The sequence below is a fragment of the Aphelocoma coerulescens genome, chromosome 9 (genome assembly GCF_041296385.1).
Source record: "Aphelocoma coerulescens isolate FSJ_1873_10779 chromosome 9, UR_Acoe_1.0, whole genome shotgun sequence".
Taxonomy (NCBI): Eukaryota; Metazoa; Chordata; class Aves; order Passeriformes; family Corvidae; genus Aphelocoma; species Aphelocoma coerulescens.
In genome coordinates this window covers 18727129-18746779 of record NC_091023.1, presented here as the reverse complement: position 1 = coordinate 18746779, position 19651 = coordinate 18727129, and the positions used below count along the sequence as shown (strand labels likewise).

The 19651-nt window shown below is 42.4% G+C and overlaps 1 protein-coding gene across 15 annotated transcripts in view; it reads right to left on the bottom strand.

The window, feature by feature from the left end:
* MCF2L2 (MCF.2 cell line derived transforming sequence-like 2) overlaps nucleotides 1-19651 on the bottom strand; it is a 156304-nt gene that overhangs the window by 9640 nt on the left and 127013 nt on the right. For 9 of the 15 annotated variants that reach the window (XM_069024090.1, XM_069024098.1, XM_069024099.1 and 6 more), the window contains 8 exons: nucleotides 19141-19266; nucleotides 14897-15118; nucleotides 13537-13629; nucleotides 13054-13132; nucleotides 9896-9968; nucleotides 6697-6806; nucleotides 2732-2827; nucleotides 85-174 (listed from right to left, as the gene is read on the bottom strand). In XM_069024090.1, the coding sequence (XP_068880191.1) occupies nucleotides 85-174; nucleotides 2732-2827; nucleotides 6697-6806; nucleotides 9896-9968; nucleotides 13054-13132; nucleotides 13537-13629; nucleotides 14897-15118; nucleotides 19141-19266 (889 nt within the window). The other 6 variants (XM_069024096.1, XM_069024097.1, XM_069024100.1 and 3 more) reach the window with 5 other exon arrangements.

The window sequence follows — 19651 nt, the reverse complement described above, 5'->3', positions numbered from 1 at the left end:
AGATACTCTGTGAGCAGCATTTGGCAGAGGATGTGTCAGCCAGCAGGCAGGGAGAGGGGAGCTAAGCAAGCAGCATGACAGTACCTTTGGTCACAGCAGAAGCATTGACTGTGGTGCTGATGGAGGAGGCTAGGGAAAAGCGACGGGTAACTTCTCTGTCCTTAGACTCTGGATCTGGGAGAACAGACAGATGCAATGCAGGCAGGGTTAGAGGTTAATAAGCACTGAGGGTAAAAGGTGTTCAAAGCAAAGCAGCAGCTGGAAAAGGGTAAAGAGAAGAGAGGTCGCTCCTCTAAAACAGACAGGAAAAATACCCTCAATAAAGTGAAAAGCACAGAAAGTGTTATTGTGAACATATTTTCAAAGCAATTCCAATTGCATCAATTTTAATACTTCAGGAAAGAGACTTATGCCAATTATTATTTTAGCAACCAACTAGTGTCCAAGTACAGCTACAAAACACAGAGAAATGAGCATGATGGCTGGAATGGGGTGTGTGTCTACAGATGAGGTTTGGATCATTTTAGACACTGAACTGCTTGTTCAGTGATGACTGACCTGAAATACACTGAAAAACAAGCATTAATTGAGTTCACATTTGTCATTTCTAAAATTTAACTGTGTGAATGCCAGAAAACACGCTCTGAGCTTCCATCCTTACCAGTGCAAACCAGCTTGGAGAAAGTGAAGGCTACACAGTGGCTTTTTGTTTACTTATTTAGTATCCTGGCTTTTCTCTAAGTGTGCTCAGGAGTGAAGACACAGCTTCCCCACATTTCACTATGAGATGTGTTGAAGTTGTGCCAACCCCAAGGAATATGAACTTGGCTCTGCAAACCAGGATGGCTAATGCTGACCCAAGGGTGGGGAGATGCAAAGTGCTTTGAGTGTGGACTTTGATACATTTTGGTGCCAGCTCTGGGATGGCTGCCCTGGGAATCTCTGCACTGATGGAGTACAGGATGGTGAAGTTTCTTCTCCAGACATCAGCATTATTTAGGCTAAAACACCAAAGTGATTATATACAACATTTTCCAGCCCATCATATCCAGCCTAGGCAGACAGTTCAGCATTTCTCTGAGCATCCATGCACCACTACCAGTTGATATCCATCAATCTTGTTTTCACCCTAGTTAGTCTGGGTATTATATTGTTTAGACCTTCCCTTTTATGTGCTCTGGACAGGAACAGACACAGCAGGCCTGAACCAAAGTACTCTCAGCTCAACATGCCATCCTTTGCCTTGGCCAGTAATGAAAACATTTTAGACAAAGTGTTAAGGAGCATGATAAGCTGATTGCAGACACTTCCCTGTTCCCTTCTTCCAGCTTCCAATCTGCCTCAGCAGTGCTGAGGGGCTTTGCCTCCAGGAATGACCATGCTCTGCTGGCCACCCAGCCTGTCTGCCAAGGGTTCCCTCCAGGCCAGGAGCAGGTCAGCAGCAGATCAGCACCACAAAGTGAAATGGGACATTGTGTGAGGGGTCATCCACAGGAATCTCAAGTAATCAGACCCAGCAAGGCTTTGAGCTCAGAGTGCCTACTGGTGACAGGCTATGAACTCTTCTGAGCTGTGCTTCATTGCCTGGAACACTGAATACAAGGCAAGACATTTCACATGACAAGAAAAACAGATAAAAAAATAAAACAGGCCCAAACCAAAATTGTAGATCCAAACTCGCAGAAATTACAGCATTATTTCTGAAATCTCTGTTTTGTGATCAATTTCCTTGAGTCACAAGATCTAAAACCCACTGATTTTTATATTCAGACATTGAACTTGTTTGTCTGTCTTGAATCTCACTACTACATGCAGCCTTAATCTTGCAGCCAGAATCTTATGGCAGTACTGACTCTTAGTGCCTTCTTATCTACTTTATCACACTATAATTTAATGCTTCTGTATTTCTGCTTTTATGCTTTCATGTTGGTTCTTCCTCCTTTGATGCTCACTCTCTCCATCACTGCACACTAACCCTTTGTCTCACAGAAGAGATATCATTTATCAGAACAGGAGAAAAGCCACATGAAAGCAATAAAAGGATTAATTACAGTATCTTTTCAGAAAGTGATTGTAAGTAGCCACTCCATTTTATTTCTATTCACATTTCTTTCTTTCCTGTAAAGTCTCTTCCTTGTAAAGCCATCACAAGAACTTGCAATGCTCTCTGTTCATGGATGTCTACTAAACATTTATGCACAAGTAGTCAAAACACAGCATTTTACATAATTAAGTGGAAATAAACTCCAGATCTCCTGAATTCTGGTTCCCTGGTGTAACCACTAGGCCACAGCTGGGCAATATTTGGAAAAACAAAGACGTCCAACCAATGAACGATTTCACACATTAAAATCTCATGTAGCACAACAGATATGATACTCTTTTTCTTCAAGCCTGTAAGCTGCTGAAAGAAGTTCAGTTGATCATTTAAAACCAGTTCACACTTTGACCCTTGAGAGAAATTGTAAACAAATGCTACTTGCACTGTGCACTAGTAAAAGACCCAACCAGCCAACCCAGAGGTTGCCCTGCCAAAACCTCTGTGGGAGCAATTTTTGGTGACAGTGTCTTTGAGCAGAGGAGCCGCTTGTGTGCACCAGAAAGGAGCGTTTGGGTGAGATGTGGCAGTACTTTAGGAAACAGTGAGGGATGGCACTATGGGATGGAGAGAACATTGTGGGAGTGCAGGAGACAGATGGCCTGAGACCAGATGCTGCATGGGTGATTTTACCTTTGGGTGGAGCTCTGCGGTTGGAAAGACCTTGCAATGTGAATCGCTTTCTAGCAAGCGCTGTGCGCTCAAGGTTAAGGCTGCTGGAAGCATCAACTAGGAGAGAGAGGGAGAGGGAAGAGAAATAAGGAAGGAAGGGTCAGCTGTTCAGCTTATGGGAAAGGAAAGGTTAGCATAGGATGACAACCAAAAAGAAATAAATAAGTTTTGATTCAGTTCAAGCCTGAGCAAGAGCTAATCAATTAGAAAAGTGGCATGAGGTCAGGGTGAGTAAACCAGCTGAACCAAACAGAGCCCCTGGGTTGAGTTTGGCTCACTGAGTTTTAATGGAGAACAACAACAAAACAAAACCAAAGAATAACAGGTGAAGGGAGGTAGCTCTCATCAAAGGAAAATACAACTTAGCAGCAAGCTAGTGCCTTCTATTATGGAAACACACCATTGGTTGGAACAGCAAATTGTAGGGAGAAATAAGAGAAGAAGCCTTGCAGTGCAGGACATGCAAGTGTTGTGAGCAGCCCCACTTCTGCTATCCAGCACTGGCACTGAAGAATCTGCCCTCACCAGCCCTGTGGCTGGTACACCTTCAACCTTACCTGCTGAAGCCTTTCTAAAGCCTCTGAAGCTAGCAGAGAGTCATGCAATTGATCTCATGATTTTCTGGGATGTAAGGATGCCATGCCAGCAAAGCTCACATGCCAGGCTCCTGCATGAATAATCAGCCATGCTGTCTGACAGCCACCTCTGCAGAGACCAGTCACAGATGGATCAGGGTCCTGAGGCTCTGGGCTTGAAAGACACTCAGTTACTCACATTGCAGGAAACAGGTGGACCTAGATCAAACCCCCAGATCCACACATTCCTGCCAAATTGTCCATCTCCTCCTTTCTTGGTGTGGGCAGATAACACACAGAAGGTTTATGGCAAAGGAGCAGAAGAAAAACCGTATGTTGGGTACCTGATTGAGCCTTAGGATTTAGCCAATAGATTTTCCTCCTATTTATTTCATACACTGTCACGTGAAAATCCTTAGAGGGACAAATGAAGACCAAAAGTACAAAGGGAACAAGAAGAGACAGTGAATCCACACTGACAGACAAGCAACAGACAGACAAGCTGTGCTTCCAAAGGAAAGCGCATCCCATCACTTCCTGATTTGCAGCCAAGATAATCCAGGATCCGAGGTGCCTGCATGCCACAGGTGGGTGTGAGATGAACAGATTTCAACAACACAGAAGAGTTATGTCACTGTGGTTCAGCTCCTTCTAGCCAGTGTCCAATGCCAGCTCTGGGCCAGGCAGGTGCATCTGGCAAGGAGCTGCTCCTGAGCAGTGACTTCAGCTGTGGGGCTGCCTTTGGCTTTCAGACCGTCTGTGTTGGCCATTCCCTGCCATGGCTGCTCCCACTGCCAGGCAATCTTTGTACAGATACTGTAGCTTATAAAGAATCCAGAAACTGGTATATGAAATATATTTACTGTCTGTTCTCTTAGGGCAAGAAAATTCATAGCATTTAATTATCAGAGAGTCCAACAGGGAGTACAGCAGTGCAGGTGTAGAGGGGTGGGTTCCTGTCTTAGTTCTTCAGCTCTGCAGTTGTATCACTTTGCTGAGGGACCCCTTAGCATTTCACAAGTCCCCACAGCCTCTCAGCACCAGCAAAGCATTAGACACTGGTCTCTAAAGTCATGCTGTCGCCACCTGAGTTATTTCAAACCTTTTCCTTCATTCTGCAGGTACACCAAATAACCCTGGAAACTATTTCCAAACATAGTAAGAACCAGGTCCTGATGGGCGACAGGTTGAACAAGAGCCTGCAATGCATACTTGTGGCAAAGAAAGCCAACAGCATCCTGGGCTGCATTAGGCAGAGCTGTGCCAGGGAAGTGATGCTTCCCCTCTTCTCAGCACAAGAGAGACACTCCTGCAGTGCTGTCCTGTCCTGGGCTCCTCAGGACAAGAGAGACATGGGCATAGTTGAGTAATCCAGTGAAAGGCCATGAAGATGATTAAGGGATTGTGGTAGCTGACATGAGGAGAGAGTGAAAGAGCTGTGATTGCACAGCCTGGAGAAGAAAAGGGTCAGGGGGATCTTATAAAATAAAGAAGATGGAACCAGATGCGTCTCAGTGGAGATGAGAAAGGTAACAGGCACAAATTGAAATACGGGAAGTTCCATTAAAAAATGTGAAAAACCCTTTTTACTGTGAAAGGGGTTAAACCTAGGGCAGCATCCCCATGGCAAACTGTGGAGTTACCATCCTTGGAGCTATTCAGAACCCAACTAGGCATGGCTGCAAGCAACTTGCTGCAGCTGCCCCTGCTTTGAGCAGGGCAGTCAGACAGGGGGGCCCCACAGGCTCCTGCAGGACTTGCTCCCGTTTAATTTCAAGTCAGTGACTCCACGAGTCAGGTCCACACAAAACACTGGTTTATATGTAGGAAACTCTGCCACAGGCACTTGTCAATAAGAATAATGAAACTAAAATAGCTGGTCAATAGTACCCTCCCCTTCTGCACTGCAGAAAACCCCCAATATTTTAAAATAATCTGTGTTCACATTAACTACACCGATACTGGAAGCATTTTACAGGCAGTAGGTGGCACAAAAGGGACAGTTTTGGCAGAGCTCCAGGCTCTGTGCCGGGTGTTGGGGCATTTTTGAGTTCAGCCCCCTGCAGAGCCCCAGCCGTAGGTGCCTCACAGGGACACAAACTCGAGTTTTGCTGGGACATCTAGAGCTGGAGAGCATTTTGCTGGCTCTGCACAGCGAGGTTTGCAGCTCAAGATGCACAGGACACCTGAACCCCCAAACAAGAATGGACTCACTGCCCAGCCCTGCAGGAGCAGCCACCCACCAGAGGATGAGGATGCTCTGGGCTGAGCCAGTGGGATCCCAGCCAGAGCCCTGAGGAGCTGCTCATGGGAAAGCAGAAGACAGAATGTCAATCGGCACAGAATGTGATCCCACTTCCCACACTCTCGAGTAAGCTGGACAGTTAGGAAACATCAATGGAAATTTTTTTTTTGAAAAGGGTTTATAAATTTCAAAGGAAAAGCTACTTTCCCACTTTTTTTTATTTAAAAAAGTCAAATGTTTTAAAAATAAAATTTTACTGGAAGAGATTTTTAAGATTGGATGTTTTAATGAAGAATGCATACCTTTTTTTTCCCAGCATGAAAAGTTAATGCAATGAAAAATCTTTTGGTGAATAGCCTATTTTTCCAAGAGAAGATATTCCACTTTCTTTTTTACTACCTCTATTTATAAAGAGGCTGTTACTTTATGCCTCTGTTGGGCATTAATTTCTCAAGACCTCACAATTTTCTGTTTTCATATTACTATAAAATTCTTTGTTCAACATTAAGAAATACTGCCTAAAAGAAAAACTGCTGTCAAAAGATTTTCTGTTCCTGCTACTGTCAGATGAGATTCAGTTTCTTTTTAGTGTTTATTTTAACCTGTGTTGTATAGAAGATCTATTGTATTTGTGGCCTCAAATAATCGAGGGACTTTCTGTGACTGAGTGTGGGTTTATTTACTGTACACCTGAGGGGAGCTGATATACACAGAGGAGCAAAAAACTCTCCTTGACTTACACCAAAGAAATCAGTTAGCAAAGTCTGTAGAAAAAAATTTAAATTAAATATGTCTAGAAATCAACTTCACCAGGATACAGAAGGTTAAAACACAAATACTATTATCCACTAAGTTCTATTTTTAAGAAACACAAGTTTTATAAAGAGCACTGTAAAGCATCAAAACTCAGACTTAAAAGTCCTAAACTGGTAGTGCCTTTTGGGGCTAATGAATTTTTATGGTACAGTCATTCAGCTTTGCAGCATTGTTTTTTTGATGTTGGGTTAAAACAAAGTAGATTTAAAGTATCCTCATCAAACTCCAGAAATATGTGCAAATATAAAAATATTACCCTTTGGAAGCAAAAGCTCTGTCAGACCTCCTACCTCTCTTTTGTCTGGCGCTGGGACTGGAATTCCTGTTTTTGTTGTTAGATGCTTCCACATTTGATGTCTCAGATTTGTTTTCATATATACTTGATGACTTCCTGCTATACCTTGGGACAAAAGAAATACAAAAATAGTAACATTCCTGGTTAACATCTGATAAAGCACTGAGTACTAAGCATTTTTTTTTTACCCTCAGACATGGAAGCCTAAGGAACAAAGCACTGGTTTTAAAATGCTGTGTGCTATAGAAGCCTGCATCTGTGCAGGCATGTATGGTGGAAAAAAGCCATCCTGCCTCCTCTCCACACCACACAGTGAGTTCATCAAAGTTGAGAAGGAAAAAGTGAAGAAACAAGCTGGTTGTCTGCAAAAGTTCTTTTTACAAGTGCAGCAGATTTGAAAGGTTGGAGTGGGAAACCAGGTAAGAAAAGATAACCCCAATTTTCCATCCTTTGCAGCATAAATACATTTGTCTCCAGGAGAGAAATGGATACTGGATGGTCACCTAGAGGTCATACCATGCACAGAGCAACATTTGAGTTCTGTTGACTTCTCCAACTTCTGTTTCTTCTGCTCTTTGGAAACATGAATCCCAGTGGGATATCCCTGTCTGCAGCTGAGTCACAAATGGGAGGATCCACCTACACAGATCTGCCCAGGTACTGGCCTTGGGTCTGTAATGGGCAGGACGCCCCTGCCCCAGGTTTGTAGGACATTCAAGCTGCAAGGGTTCTCGTGGTTCTCATCCTCATTGTTTTGCAAATGCCTGGTGGTTTGATTTGGGTGTTTGACTGTTATCTTTGGCAGATTGCTCCACACAAATCATTGTATCTACACATTTGAAATACTCTTTGTCAAAGTGCTTGTTATTGACATGTATCAGGAATTCAACTGCTGCTGACAATTAACACAGGAACTGCTACACTTAACATTCACAGGGTTTGTTCTGCTGTAAGGCAAGGTCCAAGATATCATTAAAAACATAAAAACATTTTAAATACTACAGATCTGTAAATACCTTTTCTAAATAAAAGGCAGTCCAGGACTCATTGTTTTGCATTTGAACTTCTGACCTGTTTCTGGTGGAACCTTAGCAAGGTCTCTGTTACCTCCTGTACTACATCAAAATGTGATTTTGCAGCCTAATGTCAGGTACAAAATGGGGCTCAAAATAAATATGGGAACAAATCCAAAGTGCACACACATTTCCTTATTCTTTTTCCTCTGTTCCTTCCCAGCTAGGCTGGGATAACTGTGAAACATGCAGCTGACAGAGTTAAAGATTTACAGCTGTGAGAAAGACACCAAGAAAACACACAAGCTTTTCTGAAACAGCATTTGCAGCCAAATTCCAAGAGTTTGTATTTATCCATGTTCACAGGATATTTTTACATGGATGTATGACTGCATCAGTCATTTCCAACAAAGCAGATAGTTAAGCAGTTAGAACAATAGACTATTTAAGTTTCATATGTTTAAATAGATTAGGAAACAATACAAAGGGATCATTTCATTATCAATGAAATGCAGCAGCCATCCCTTGAGCGAGATACAGAAGCAATAGATGCTACAGGGCATCTCATTTTAGGGTTAAACAGTGAACTTTGTGGAAGAATTTGGAGAGAGAGAGAAGTGAAATAGACTGAACAGGACTTAAGGACACTCAATAACTGCCTGTATTAAGGACATCGGCTCTAAGTGTCCCTTTTGCCAACACCTCAGCTCCAATCCCGAGTCAGGATCAGAGCTCATGGAACCTCATGGAATTTCAGTCCCAAGTGATGTGGTGGCATGCAAACAGTAAAGGGGATAGTCTTTGTCATGGACCAGATACAGCCTGGGGAGGGGAAAGCATGCTGCAAACAGATTTCCCCAGTGTCACAGCAGAGGTTTGACAATTCCCAAGAGACAGTAGAGTCACTGTCACACATGGGCAACCCAGGAGGAGGTGTCTGTTGGGTAGGTGACATGTCAATGATTAATTAGCCTCCATCTGCTGGCAGAGCACTGATGATGCTGGCTGCTCTTTAGCAATGCTGTCTCCACTGGCCTCTGGCTCCTCTCACAACTGGGGCTGCTTGTTCACGTCAGTCACAAGCACAGACTGTGCTACAGGTGGCTGTTGCAGTCCAGCCTCTTCCTTCCCCTCCTTGCCTCCACCCAGCATCCCCAAACAGGCTGCAGAACGGGCTCCCCAGTCTGAGGAATTCTGGATCCACCGTTTCACATCAACTACTGCAAAGGCAGCTTGGTGCTGCAATTGCCCTGCCCTGCTTCTCTTGGGGACACATATACAGATAATGGGACACCCTGAAGTTTGTGCCATTCATCACTGCCCAGAGCATTGTTCTTTCATAAAGACTCACTGTATTCTTCCTGTTCCTATAATAACCAGCATTTAGAGCAGGAGTATCTGACCTATCCTCTTCTGGCAGTTGGCCAAAGTGAGGACAGCACTTCATTTTTCCTTTGGTGTAATCCACTCTAGGACAAATAGCTGATCACATGGCCTTTCTTCCTGGAGTTAATTTTTTCTGTTGACATATTTTTGTCTATAATTTCTGCTCTGGAAAATCTCACTTTAAGAGCCTTATAAGAAGGGCACATATCTGGATTCTTCTGAAACATTTTTGTGATTGCACTTTATATATTACTGGAATAATTTTCTCCTATCCCCAAGGCAGTTCTGCTGAAAGATTTCCACCCTTGAACCCTAAACAAAGCAATTTAACCAAGCCTAGAGAACATATGGTGCAGGATTAATAGCACTACATCTGTTTAATATTTCTTGCATTGAGTTGTACCACTCAAAGGCTGGCTGTTACCAGGGATCTCCTGTTTTGGTTGCTAAAATTTTACAGTGATATCCCATGCCAACTTACATTACACTTGCCCAGCAACTGGGGCATTACAAAATTTGCTGACAGCTTCTTTTAACATCCTGGAAATGTTCCAATACATTTTGTCTAAACTTGAGCTAATATTTGAAATTAATTCTGCATTGTGATATTAGTTCTCTTGAGCAAACCTTTATCTATATTTATATATCTTTAAAGAATTTGAAGACAATTAAGTAAATTCATACCCAGGAAGGTAAACACAAAAATTTAAGAAGAAAACTTAAGAATTTATGTGCTGCAAAAGCACAAAGGCAAGACAAAACATGGCCCTGATATGCCGTGGCAGCTGTGGTTACCTGCTTGCATTGGAGGAATCCATTGGTGCATGATACACACTCTCAGTGATTCTTTGGTGCAGTTGACTTGCTTCTGTTAAAGACAAAGTAAAGAATAAATTGTTCCAGATTGTGTAAGTTGCTCCTGTGTTTATGTAGAAGGTGGGAGAGAGAAATAGGAGAGATTTTGACTGCCAGTGCAATCAAAATGGAATGCTTGTACTTGAAGAGAAAGTCATATGAGGATCTTAATGAAACATTTTAGCTCACCAAACAATTCTTCTACTCCTATTTTCACCACAGAAGAGATTTCTTCCCATCCTACCTTCTCTTTCCTCTGTACCTCTTCCTAGCTAACTGTATGACATGGATCTAGAGAATGGACATAATGGCCTTTTTCCCAGAATACAAGTTTTGTGGCTCACAGCTTTTTCTGGATTTAGCAACACATGTCCATCTGTGCTTTTGCATACTCAGCCACATAGCAGAATATATCCCCATCTCTCTGCAGAATGGTTTTGCTCAGCATCCTGGACAAACAGTAATCAGAAAATGTTATTCATATGCTGCTTGTTCACTCTTTTTGCAGGCCTGCAAGGTAGCAACAGACTTGCACTTTGTCCAGTAAATGCTGAGTGAAGAAAAATTATAAGAAAGTTGCTCACAGCCTGGATTTCAGGGCCAGGAGAGTCAGACACTGAGAAGTGAGGAAGCAATGGAAGGAGCTGCTTTCAAACTCATCCCTGGGATATTTCACTCTGAAAGAAGATGAGCCTCCTATCAATGAAGAGAAGTGACAAGGAGACCGAGGCAGCACTGAAAGATTAAACTCAAGTCCTTTGCTGGTGGGGTAGAAACGCGCACACTGAGTAGGGAGTCGGAAGTAGCTCCGTTCCTGGGTTTGGCAACTGCTCCACAGCCTTACACAAATCCCTTAAGCTGCATCAGTAATTCCTTTGCCTGCAAGAGGGATTGATGGCTCAAGGTGTTGCCCAAAGCCTCGTTAGCATTCCATGCTCACTGCAGTGTGTGATGGGGCTGGGTACACACCGAGCGTTTGGACACGAGTGACCCATAGGTTCAACTATTTATCACATACCTGTGGCCACCTCCTCTGCCCCTCACCCATTCATCTCAGCTGGTTCCTTCCAACATTCCAACCCCCTGTGCAACTCCTAACAACAGTTGTTAAAAACAGCCAAACAAGCATATCCCTCTTCCTTCTCCCACTGCAATGCACAGTTGTAAAAATATCCAGTCTTGGATTAAGGACTCTTCTTTTGTGAGTCATTGGAAATAGAAACTTTAAAACCACAGGACAAAGCATGTGCTTCCTGACATCAATTTTTTAATAAGGGGTTTGATTCATGTGATTATTTGGGAAAAGGCAGTGGGAAGAGTAACAATATCATATGAGATACAATTTATACCCGCTGACTGCTGTTCTGCTAGATTGAGAGCAAAGGGAAGCTTGAGTTTACTCACAGAGTAGGATGAAAGTCATCCTTGGAGGTTCTTGAGACCAGACTGAATAAAGTCTTGAGTAACCTTGTTTGAGCAATAACTGACTCTGCTCTGAGCAGGACCTTGGACTGTGATGTCCTGAGGTCCCTTGAAATCTGAAATATTCTAGAATTGTATGATCTTGGGACAAAACAACAAAGAACATCAAAATAAAATGCTTTAAAAAACTTTCAGTTTTGATTCCTGTGTATTTTTCTCTGGAAAATGCAAAGTAGCTCTAGCTAATAGGTCCTGTATGCTATAGAGATTTCACAAATGCTCATCTGGATGACATACAAGCTTCATTTCCTTTGCCTAGAAACACAAATGGAGGACTAGCACTCTATCCTATTAAATATGTACGTTTTCTCCATTAGCAACTCTTCTGTGGTAGCCTGAGGAGCACCAGCTTTTATACTTCAGAAGCAAATATTACAAACCATATCAGAAAGCCTCTAGATCCGGTCCTGAAACTGCACTAACAAGAATCTTGAGGTCTTTCCTCAGCAGTTCCTGATGAACTGATCACAGTAAAATTCAGAATAAAAAGGGAAAAGGATGAAGACAAGATCAATAACAAAAGACCAGAGTAGTAAACATTGTAAATAAGTGTATTGTTATGGGTTGGATTCAGTTGCTAAGGTTGATGTTCATAATTGTTTCCTTCTACCTAAGGAGGCTGTAAGAACTCATTGTCTTTGTGAAACAGACAATTAAAACAGAGGTGAGCTCTAAAGTTAAAGCACAGACACAGGTTTCCACTTTGGACAAAGTCTGCTTAGGAATTTGAAGGATGTGGGTGGAGAGGCTTTGCTGACCTTGCTTTAAAGAGAGATGACTGTATGAGAGAAGCAGAAAGACAGACCAAGGTGAGAAGCAATGCCAAGATCCAGGAAAAGTCTGTATTGGACACAGCTGTGGGGCTTTTTGTCCTAAGAGAATAAATAGAATAGCATCTATGATAGCTATCATCACTATGTTCCTTTACTTTCTGAAATAACCTGACTGGATTTTGTCTGTCGGGGATTCAATATCTTATATAAAAAGGGTGTCATTATCTTAGCTAATTATGAAGCTTCAGTCATTCACAGTGTTGAACAAGTCACAAAACACCTTCAGTGACATCTCTGTAAGAGAGGGAAAGGTCATGGACCATGTTTTGCAGGGAGATCACTAAGATGGAAAGATAGGACAGCTTGCATTTAGAATAGAAGGTGGGTGACTAGACTTAAAACAAAACCCCTCAAACCCTCCAAAAAATGAAGCAAACACTAGGACAGAGGAGCAGTTCCTGTGTCCAGTCACAGATGTGGAAGGAGACCTTTTGATCCAGGTCTTGTGAGCAGGCACAGAGTGCAGACTGGGACCTCATCTCCTCACACGCTGATGTAAATGGATACTTCTGGAATTGTGGTTTGAGGGGGAGAACAGAGGAAAACCATGTTCCTTGGACTAACTGTGAATGGAATGGTTATCCATGTCCTTTATAAAAGTGCAAGAAGTTTTCTTTGATCAGGACATGGCTTTAAATCCCAGCGGTCCTGCAACTGCCCAGCTGGTCCTTGCTGGCTTCACTGGTGGTACTGGCTGGCCCTGTAACCTGTCCCAGCCCCATGTTGCCACACACAGCTCCAGAAGGAAGCACACATTCCCAGCTGCTGCTCTGTGAGCCCTACCTCTGCATGCTTCCAGCTGTCCTGTCAGGACTTTGCGAATCTCTGAAATCCAGGTGTTTTTCAGCTCAACAGAAGATGCCTGAGAACAAAAGAGGACAAGGCAAAGCAGATCCAGTTAAAACATGCTGCCAATCACTGGGCTGCCCTGACCTACACTGGCTCTCAGTTTTGCCAAGGATTGGAACACTGTGGTCATCTTCAAGCAAAGCAGAGGATGCTTCTCCAGATGGAAAAGTTACCATGACTCTAAGGTCCTGTCCTTGCACTTCTGCCCAGAATTCCAAGAAATTTCCCATTACTTTGTTTCTTCTTTTAGCCAAAATGATGACCATTTTCACAATAAATTAGCTGTTTCAGTGCCCACACAACAATGAAGCTTTCAATGGGTATTATTTCTGGAGTGTACAGGACAGTGAACATTCTTTAAGAACAATTCAGTTGAAAGGAAGTAGAGCCCTTGGAAACAAAAAGGATTGTCATTACCTGAATAATATATACTTCTTCTCTGCCATTATACCAGATCTCAAACTTCTTGTTATCCCCTTTTACATTTTCTGTAATGCCCACAGTGCTCATCTGTTTCAAAATAGAAAAGAAGAAGCTGGAATCTAGAAAATATCAATAGTCTTTAAACTTAATTGTCTGAGAAGCAGTTTTAAAAGGCTGCATTCACTTCTGATACCTTAGGGAGTCATTAAAAGTAAAATTCAGAGCATGTTATTTCTCAATATCTAATTTGTCATGCGTCTTTTTGATTGCTAAAGGGAAAAAGAATGTTCAAATTAACCCAAGCTAATGTCTGATCATGAATTTATCCTCTTTTTTTTTATTGCTTGATCTGTGGATCAGTTTTCAACCCCACCCTGGCCTTTGTTCACCTTGACAAATTTTCAGTTTTAGAAAGACTGTTTTTTCACTTGCCATCATTAATCTGTTGAGGTGGAAGAGAAAGAGGGTTGGAATAGGGCTTTGTGAGATTTAATGACCAATCTGCAAATCCAGATGACACAAAAAACCCTGAAGAAAACAAATCTAGATTTCTTAAATGAAAAATTCTTAATCACAATTTTGAAGTTCAGCTGTTACTAACCAGCTTCTAATCTTCTTCGTGTATTTGTTCATGCCTCTTGTTCTCATTCACCTCAGCAATAATTTAAAGATTTAGACAGTGTTATGCCACCATTCCTTCTATCTCTACATAAAGAAACTTGAAATGTTGGTATGAATTGGTCTAAGCCTTGAACCAGGTTCTGTTACAGCTCCTGTCTGGGTACCCTGTAATAAGTTTGGAACATTACACTTGATGATCCATTTGAGCAGGCTAAAGCCACAAGTGTCACACCAATGTGCTTAGAGGGAAAATGTGGCCTTCTTGTGGTTCCCACCTTAAAATGTCCTGGCTCATACCTGGAAATTTTGCTCTTGCAAGTAAAAGGGTACTTCTACTGCACTGATTCATCTGTAGCTATTACTGTCACAGAATATGTCTGCTCAACAGTGTCAATAGTAAAACCTGCAATAGAACTGCACTTGGAGGACAGCCATAGACAGAACAGTGAGAGATGCAGGTCCATTCAGTCTGGCTTCTCTTTATGGGATGCTGGGCAAGAACACACAGGGTGCCCCTTTGTACCAAGCTGCAAAGAACAAGGTTCACATCTGAGCTGCAGGACATATGGCTTGGTCTGTCTCCAGCCCAAAACTAAATGGGAGCTGTCATTTATTCAGGGGTGCAAGACAGCTCCAGATATGTGCACCTTCTTCAAATCCGCTCATGGAAACATCCTCATCTCGTGAGGACACCAGATTTATTTCCCTCCCCCACCATTACTGCATTTATTACCTTTAATGAGTTTTTAAAGCTGTATGAAGCTGTCTTCTCATGGCCATCAGTGTTCTCCTCACGTTTCTTGCAGAAAAGGAGCATCTTTGTATAGAGGAAGAGGTGTCTCTGCATTGGTTTGAATCTAGCCAAATCCTTCACCTTGTTGTGCCCCTTCTTGTGGTCAGTCCATACATTGAAGGAACCCTGCATCAACAGCTTGCCAAGCTCACTGACATCCCCCTAGCAGGCAAGAAAAAGAGAGAGCCTACATCACATTCAAACTAGGGTAGTCCCAGGCACAGTTCATTCCTCTGGTGATGCTTAAGATTCCAGGCAGAGGCATCCCTTGTGTTGGAAAGTGCACATGTCCCCTTGCTAAACCTGTGTGGTTTCCTCCTATAACCATCAATTCACTGATTTCCATGTCCATAATTCCCAGTTTGTCTCCCCACTCACAGCTAGCATCTGAGATATGTCTCAGGATCTCTTTGGACGTGACACACAGGCTGGCCTCTCTGGTGACCTCAGAGGAAGCTTCCTTCTGACAACCTGGGTTTCAAGGCTGCTGACTCCCAAGGCAGTAGGAAGGCCCAGTGCAATCCAGTACCCAAACAAAGGCTTTGACTCTGGAAGATCTAGTTTCAGTTTCCACTCTGGTACAAGCTTCCTCCATCCCTGGGCAAAACCTTGAAAGATCATAGATGTCTGAAGTCACAGATCAGTGCCTAGAGGTATGTAGGTATGTAATTCCCTCCCATTTCAAAATAGTCTTTACAAGCTTTGTCAATAGTTTCTTGGCTCACTATCAGGAAACTATGCACTGCTGCACAGCCCTGGGCAAAGATGGAGTGAATGCACCAGGGAGCCATGAAAGTACCTCAGGGAGAGTGAAATTAGGCAGGAACCAGACCTATCTAAGTTAAAGCTCTTGTGTGAAGACCACTGATGGGTAAATACTTCACCTGATACAAATATTTAGCTCAGATGCCACCAGAACTGTTCTGTGTTTAGAGTGGAGCAATATGTGGATATAGGACATGGCAACATCTATATGATAATGGGATTCAACAAATAATGATAATCATAATTATCTTAACAGCATATTTTCCTAGGAGTACTTTGTATAATAAGTTGAGGGAATAAGCCCTGTGCATTATTAAAGTGCTTATTTTCAACATTTGCATGCTCTGTTGATTATAAGGTGAAGATGTTGGCTCCAAGTGGGAATGTCTAATTTCTTATACTAAGAATTGCAACCTGTTCTCCCTCTCACTCCCCCTCCTCTACCCTACATTCAACTGCAAAACCAGAGCTTTATTACTTTTCCACTCTATATCCAGATATTATTAGACTCTCCAAACCATTCAGAAAACCTCAGCAATTTAGATAAGTCTGTCATCTCTAATATGTAGAGTTGGATCTTTGTGCACCACACCACACTTTTGTGGGTGTTTGCATTTATATGTGCACGTAGCTATAAACTGCAAGCACGTGAAAAGCACATTGATATGCAAAGCTAAATTTAAAAAAAAATAACCCATATTTCCTACATTATTCTGACAATGGAGAGAGAGGCTCCTGTCACTCCAGGCACTGTTAAATACTGAGATCCAGAAGCTCAGTTCAACTCTTGTGATAGGCCTGTCTCTCCAACCTTGATTCTGGGATTGGGATAATAGTGAGTGAAGTGGGAGGCTGCCACTGCAGAGGGAAAAAGACAGACAGGGATGGAAGTCTGCAGCAATTCCACAGGAGACTTTGAATATCAACCCACAAGCACTGGACTCTCTTCAGTGTAGGCAGCAAACAGGAGGACACTGTTTCTGGTAATTTCTGCTAGTGGACAGCAATCTTTTATCCTAAAGGAAGTTTATTTAAAGTGGAGGATTTGATCACTCTCTCAAATATAATCATTCTCTGTTAGAACAATACACAGTATCCCATGTTTATGGAAGATGAGAGATCCATATGATAATTTATAAGAATCTCTCATCATAACTCATGGACAAACTACCCAGGCCAGATTGTGTACAAATGTTAGGACGATAGTAGGAAGCACCTCTAAAACTTCTGCTCTCCACATTTCATCCTACTTTTTTTTGTGGTTTTGCCTAAAAATAAAAAAAAAAAAAAATACACCAAACCAACCCCAGACTTACATGTTAGCAATTTCTTACACAAGATTTCAGCTCCTCAAATCTGCATGTGCCCAAGTCCAAAAAACAGAATATCCTCTGTAATTAGGAGCATTCATCATCTGTCACAAAACCTGCTTTCCTGCTGGCATAACAGCCCTCTCTGAAAGGTTTTCCAGGCAAGTATTTCTATCATGGCTGTGTGGGAAAGATTCCACAAGGTGGGGTGTGGTTTCATCAGCTATGGGAGGTGTTCACTTGCCACCACAACTGAGCACCTTGGACAGGTGGAACAGGGAGACGAAATTGTTGGGTGCATCCTCTTTCACACTTTCACCCTATTCAATAATCATGTAACAAACCATCTCGAGAATGCTGTCAGCATTGGGCTAAACAGTGGCCTTGTCCCACTGTGCCATGCTTTCCAGTTCAGCTAAGAAAGCAGAGCCAAAAATCTAGTCCTTGGAGCTACTATCTGGCATTCAGGCTGGAAAATTCAAAAGTAAAATTTGAAAAGGTACAGGAATGTTCTGTTGAATTCCTGAGTACAAAACTACTCACACTCTAAAGCAAGGAATAGACAAAAGGATGACCTCAACATTTATATGGACTGGAATCTGGATAGATCCCCTCTGCTCAGGATAATGCTTTACCTTTCTTGGAGAAACTCTTCTTCCCATCCCTTTACAGAAGTCTTTTCAAAACAAATTTTATGCTAAATTGCTGTAACTACATACATTTAAACTGAGAAACACAGGAGGAAAGCTACCTTTCTCTTTGGGAATGAGTAAAACAGTGGAAACTGGGGAGGTGAAAGGTGTGCTGCATCCATGAGCTTCCTGTGCCCATGTTGACTGGTTCAATTCTGCAATAATAATACACAGACTCTAAAGAGTTCTTCTAAAATGAATTTCTGAGGCCCTCAGATTTAGCCATGACCACGATGGATAAAGTATATGCTGCTTTATTTAAATTTGTCATGTTTGGGAGATCTAAGGTTACGTTTATGACCTGTGGTGTTTCTCTGATCCACAGTCACCACACCTATTCAGTGTTTGCCAGTACAATGAGGTGGCCACTGCTTCACCTTCTACCCAGTACAGCTACTGCAGGAAGAACTCACTTTCTCATCCCAAATGTAATGCACAGTCCACAGGAGCATCTCCAGCTGTGTGCAGCAGTGGATTTCTGCCAAGCAGTTAAATGAGCAAGCAGTGAAATTTATTTATAAAATCATGTTTGCAGCAGGCATGGGTTCCTCAGCTACCACATGCACTTGCACAAAAGAGAACTATAGAAATCAAAACTCCTGAGGTCACTCCCATCCTGAAAACCAGGATAACTCTTCCCACCCAGACATTGTCTGTATAGACCCCAGCACCTTCTCAGGAAGTCAGATTCCGCACAAAATAGTTTTTCTGGGTTAAAGCCTGTTACTCTGATGTAACAATTCTTTGAAGAATTCTCAGTATATTGTTTCTTTCTTGATATTTTCACCTGCAGCTATTACAAAATCAGCAACCACGTGATTCTCAGGCCTCACTTTGCCAGGCCTGTTTCTCCTTTATGTGTCAATGACTTCCACTTTGCACATAAGGGCTCATTTCACGTAGTTCTTGAAAGTCATATGACTTCAATGGAGCTTTTGCAGAGATATATATTTGTGCCCTTTGATTTGTACCATGGTTGCTATTTCACAGTTCAGATAACAAGTTTGCCAGCTACTGGCATGGATTCCATTACCCACTTTAAATGGAAGCCAAATTTCCCTCCCTAAGTGCAAAAGATTTGAAAACACTTGAGTTGCACTGCAGCCACAGAGTTTCAGCAAATTTCTTAAGTTGGTTCTGCCACACTTGCACCTCTCACCTACAAATGAGTTTTGGGTGCAGTTACTCAAAAGACGTGCATTTGCCCCGCTATGTCCCCAAAATCACGCCCCACCTCCACGTGACAGGTGTGCTGAGATGTATTTTTGGTCATCACAACACACCACTGAGTGGCATCCTTCAGGAATGTGGCACAGGCTCCTGTAAAGCACAATACCAGCCACAGGCACAGCATGATCAGTGATGACAGGAACATGGGATGGCTCAAGACAAGAGTAGGAGCAGCGCCAGCAATTACCTCATATCCTGTGATTGCTATCTGGTGCATGGAATCATTTACTGATTTGATGATATCAAGCACGGTGGCCAGGGCTTCTTCCAATTCAGCAGTACCTTCTGAATTCTTGCTGCACTTCAGCATTTCCTGATTAAAAAAAGATATGGGAGCTACTTGAGAACTTCTTATACCAGAAGACACCGTAAAATGATCCTCCCTGGAATTTGGGCTGCATAGACAAAGTAGCAGAACTACAGGAAAACAAAAGAGAAACAAAAAAAACCCAAACAAAACCAAACACAAAATTCACCAGGGTGGTCACTGAGGACACACATTTTGATCTTTTGAACATTTTCAAGTTTTAAGGGTTCACTTAAGATGAGACAGGACCATTCTGATACATTTACAATGAACTCCTTGCATGTCATAGAATTATACCCAGTGGCTTTTTTCTTTACATCTGCTAGAAAAGAAACGCAGTATAATCATTTCAGGTGTTAGAGAATTCCCCATTTTCCTTTGCAATTAGTTC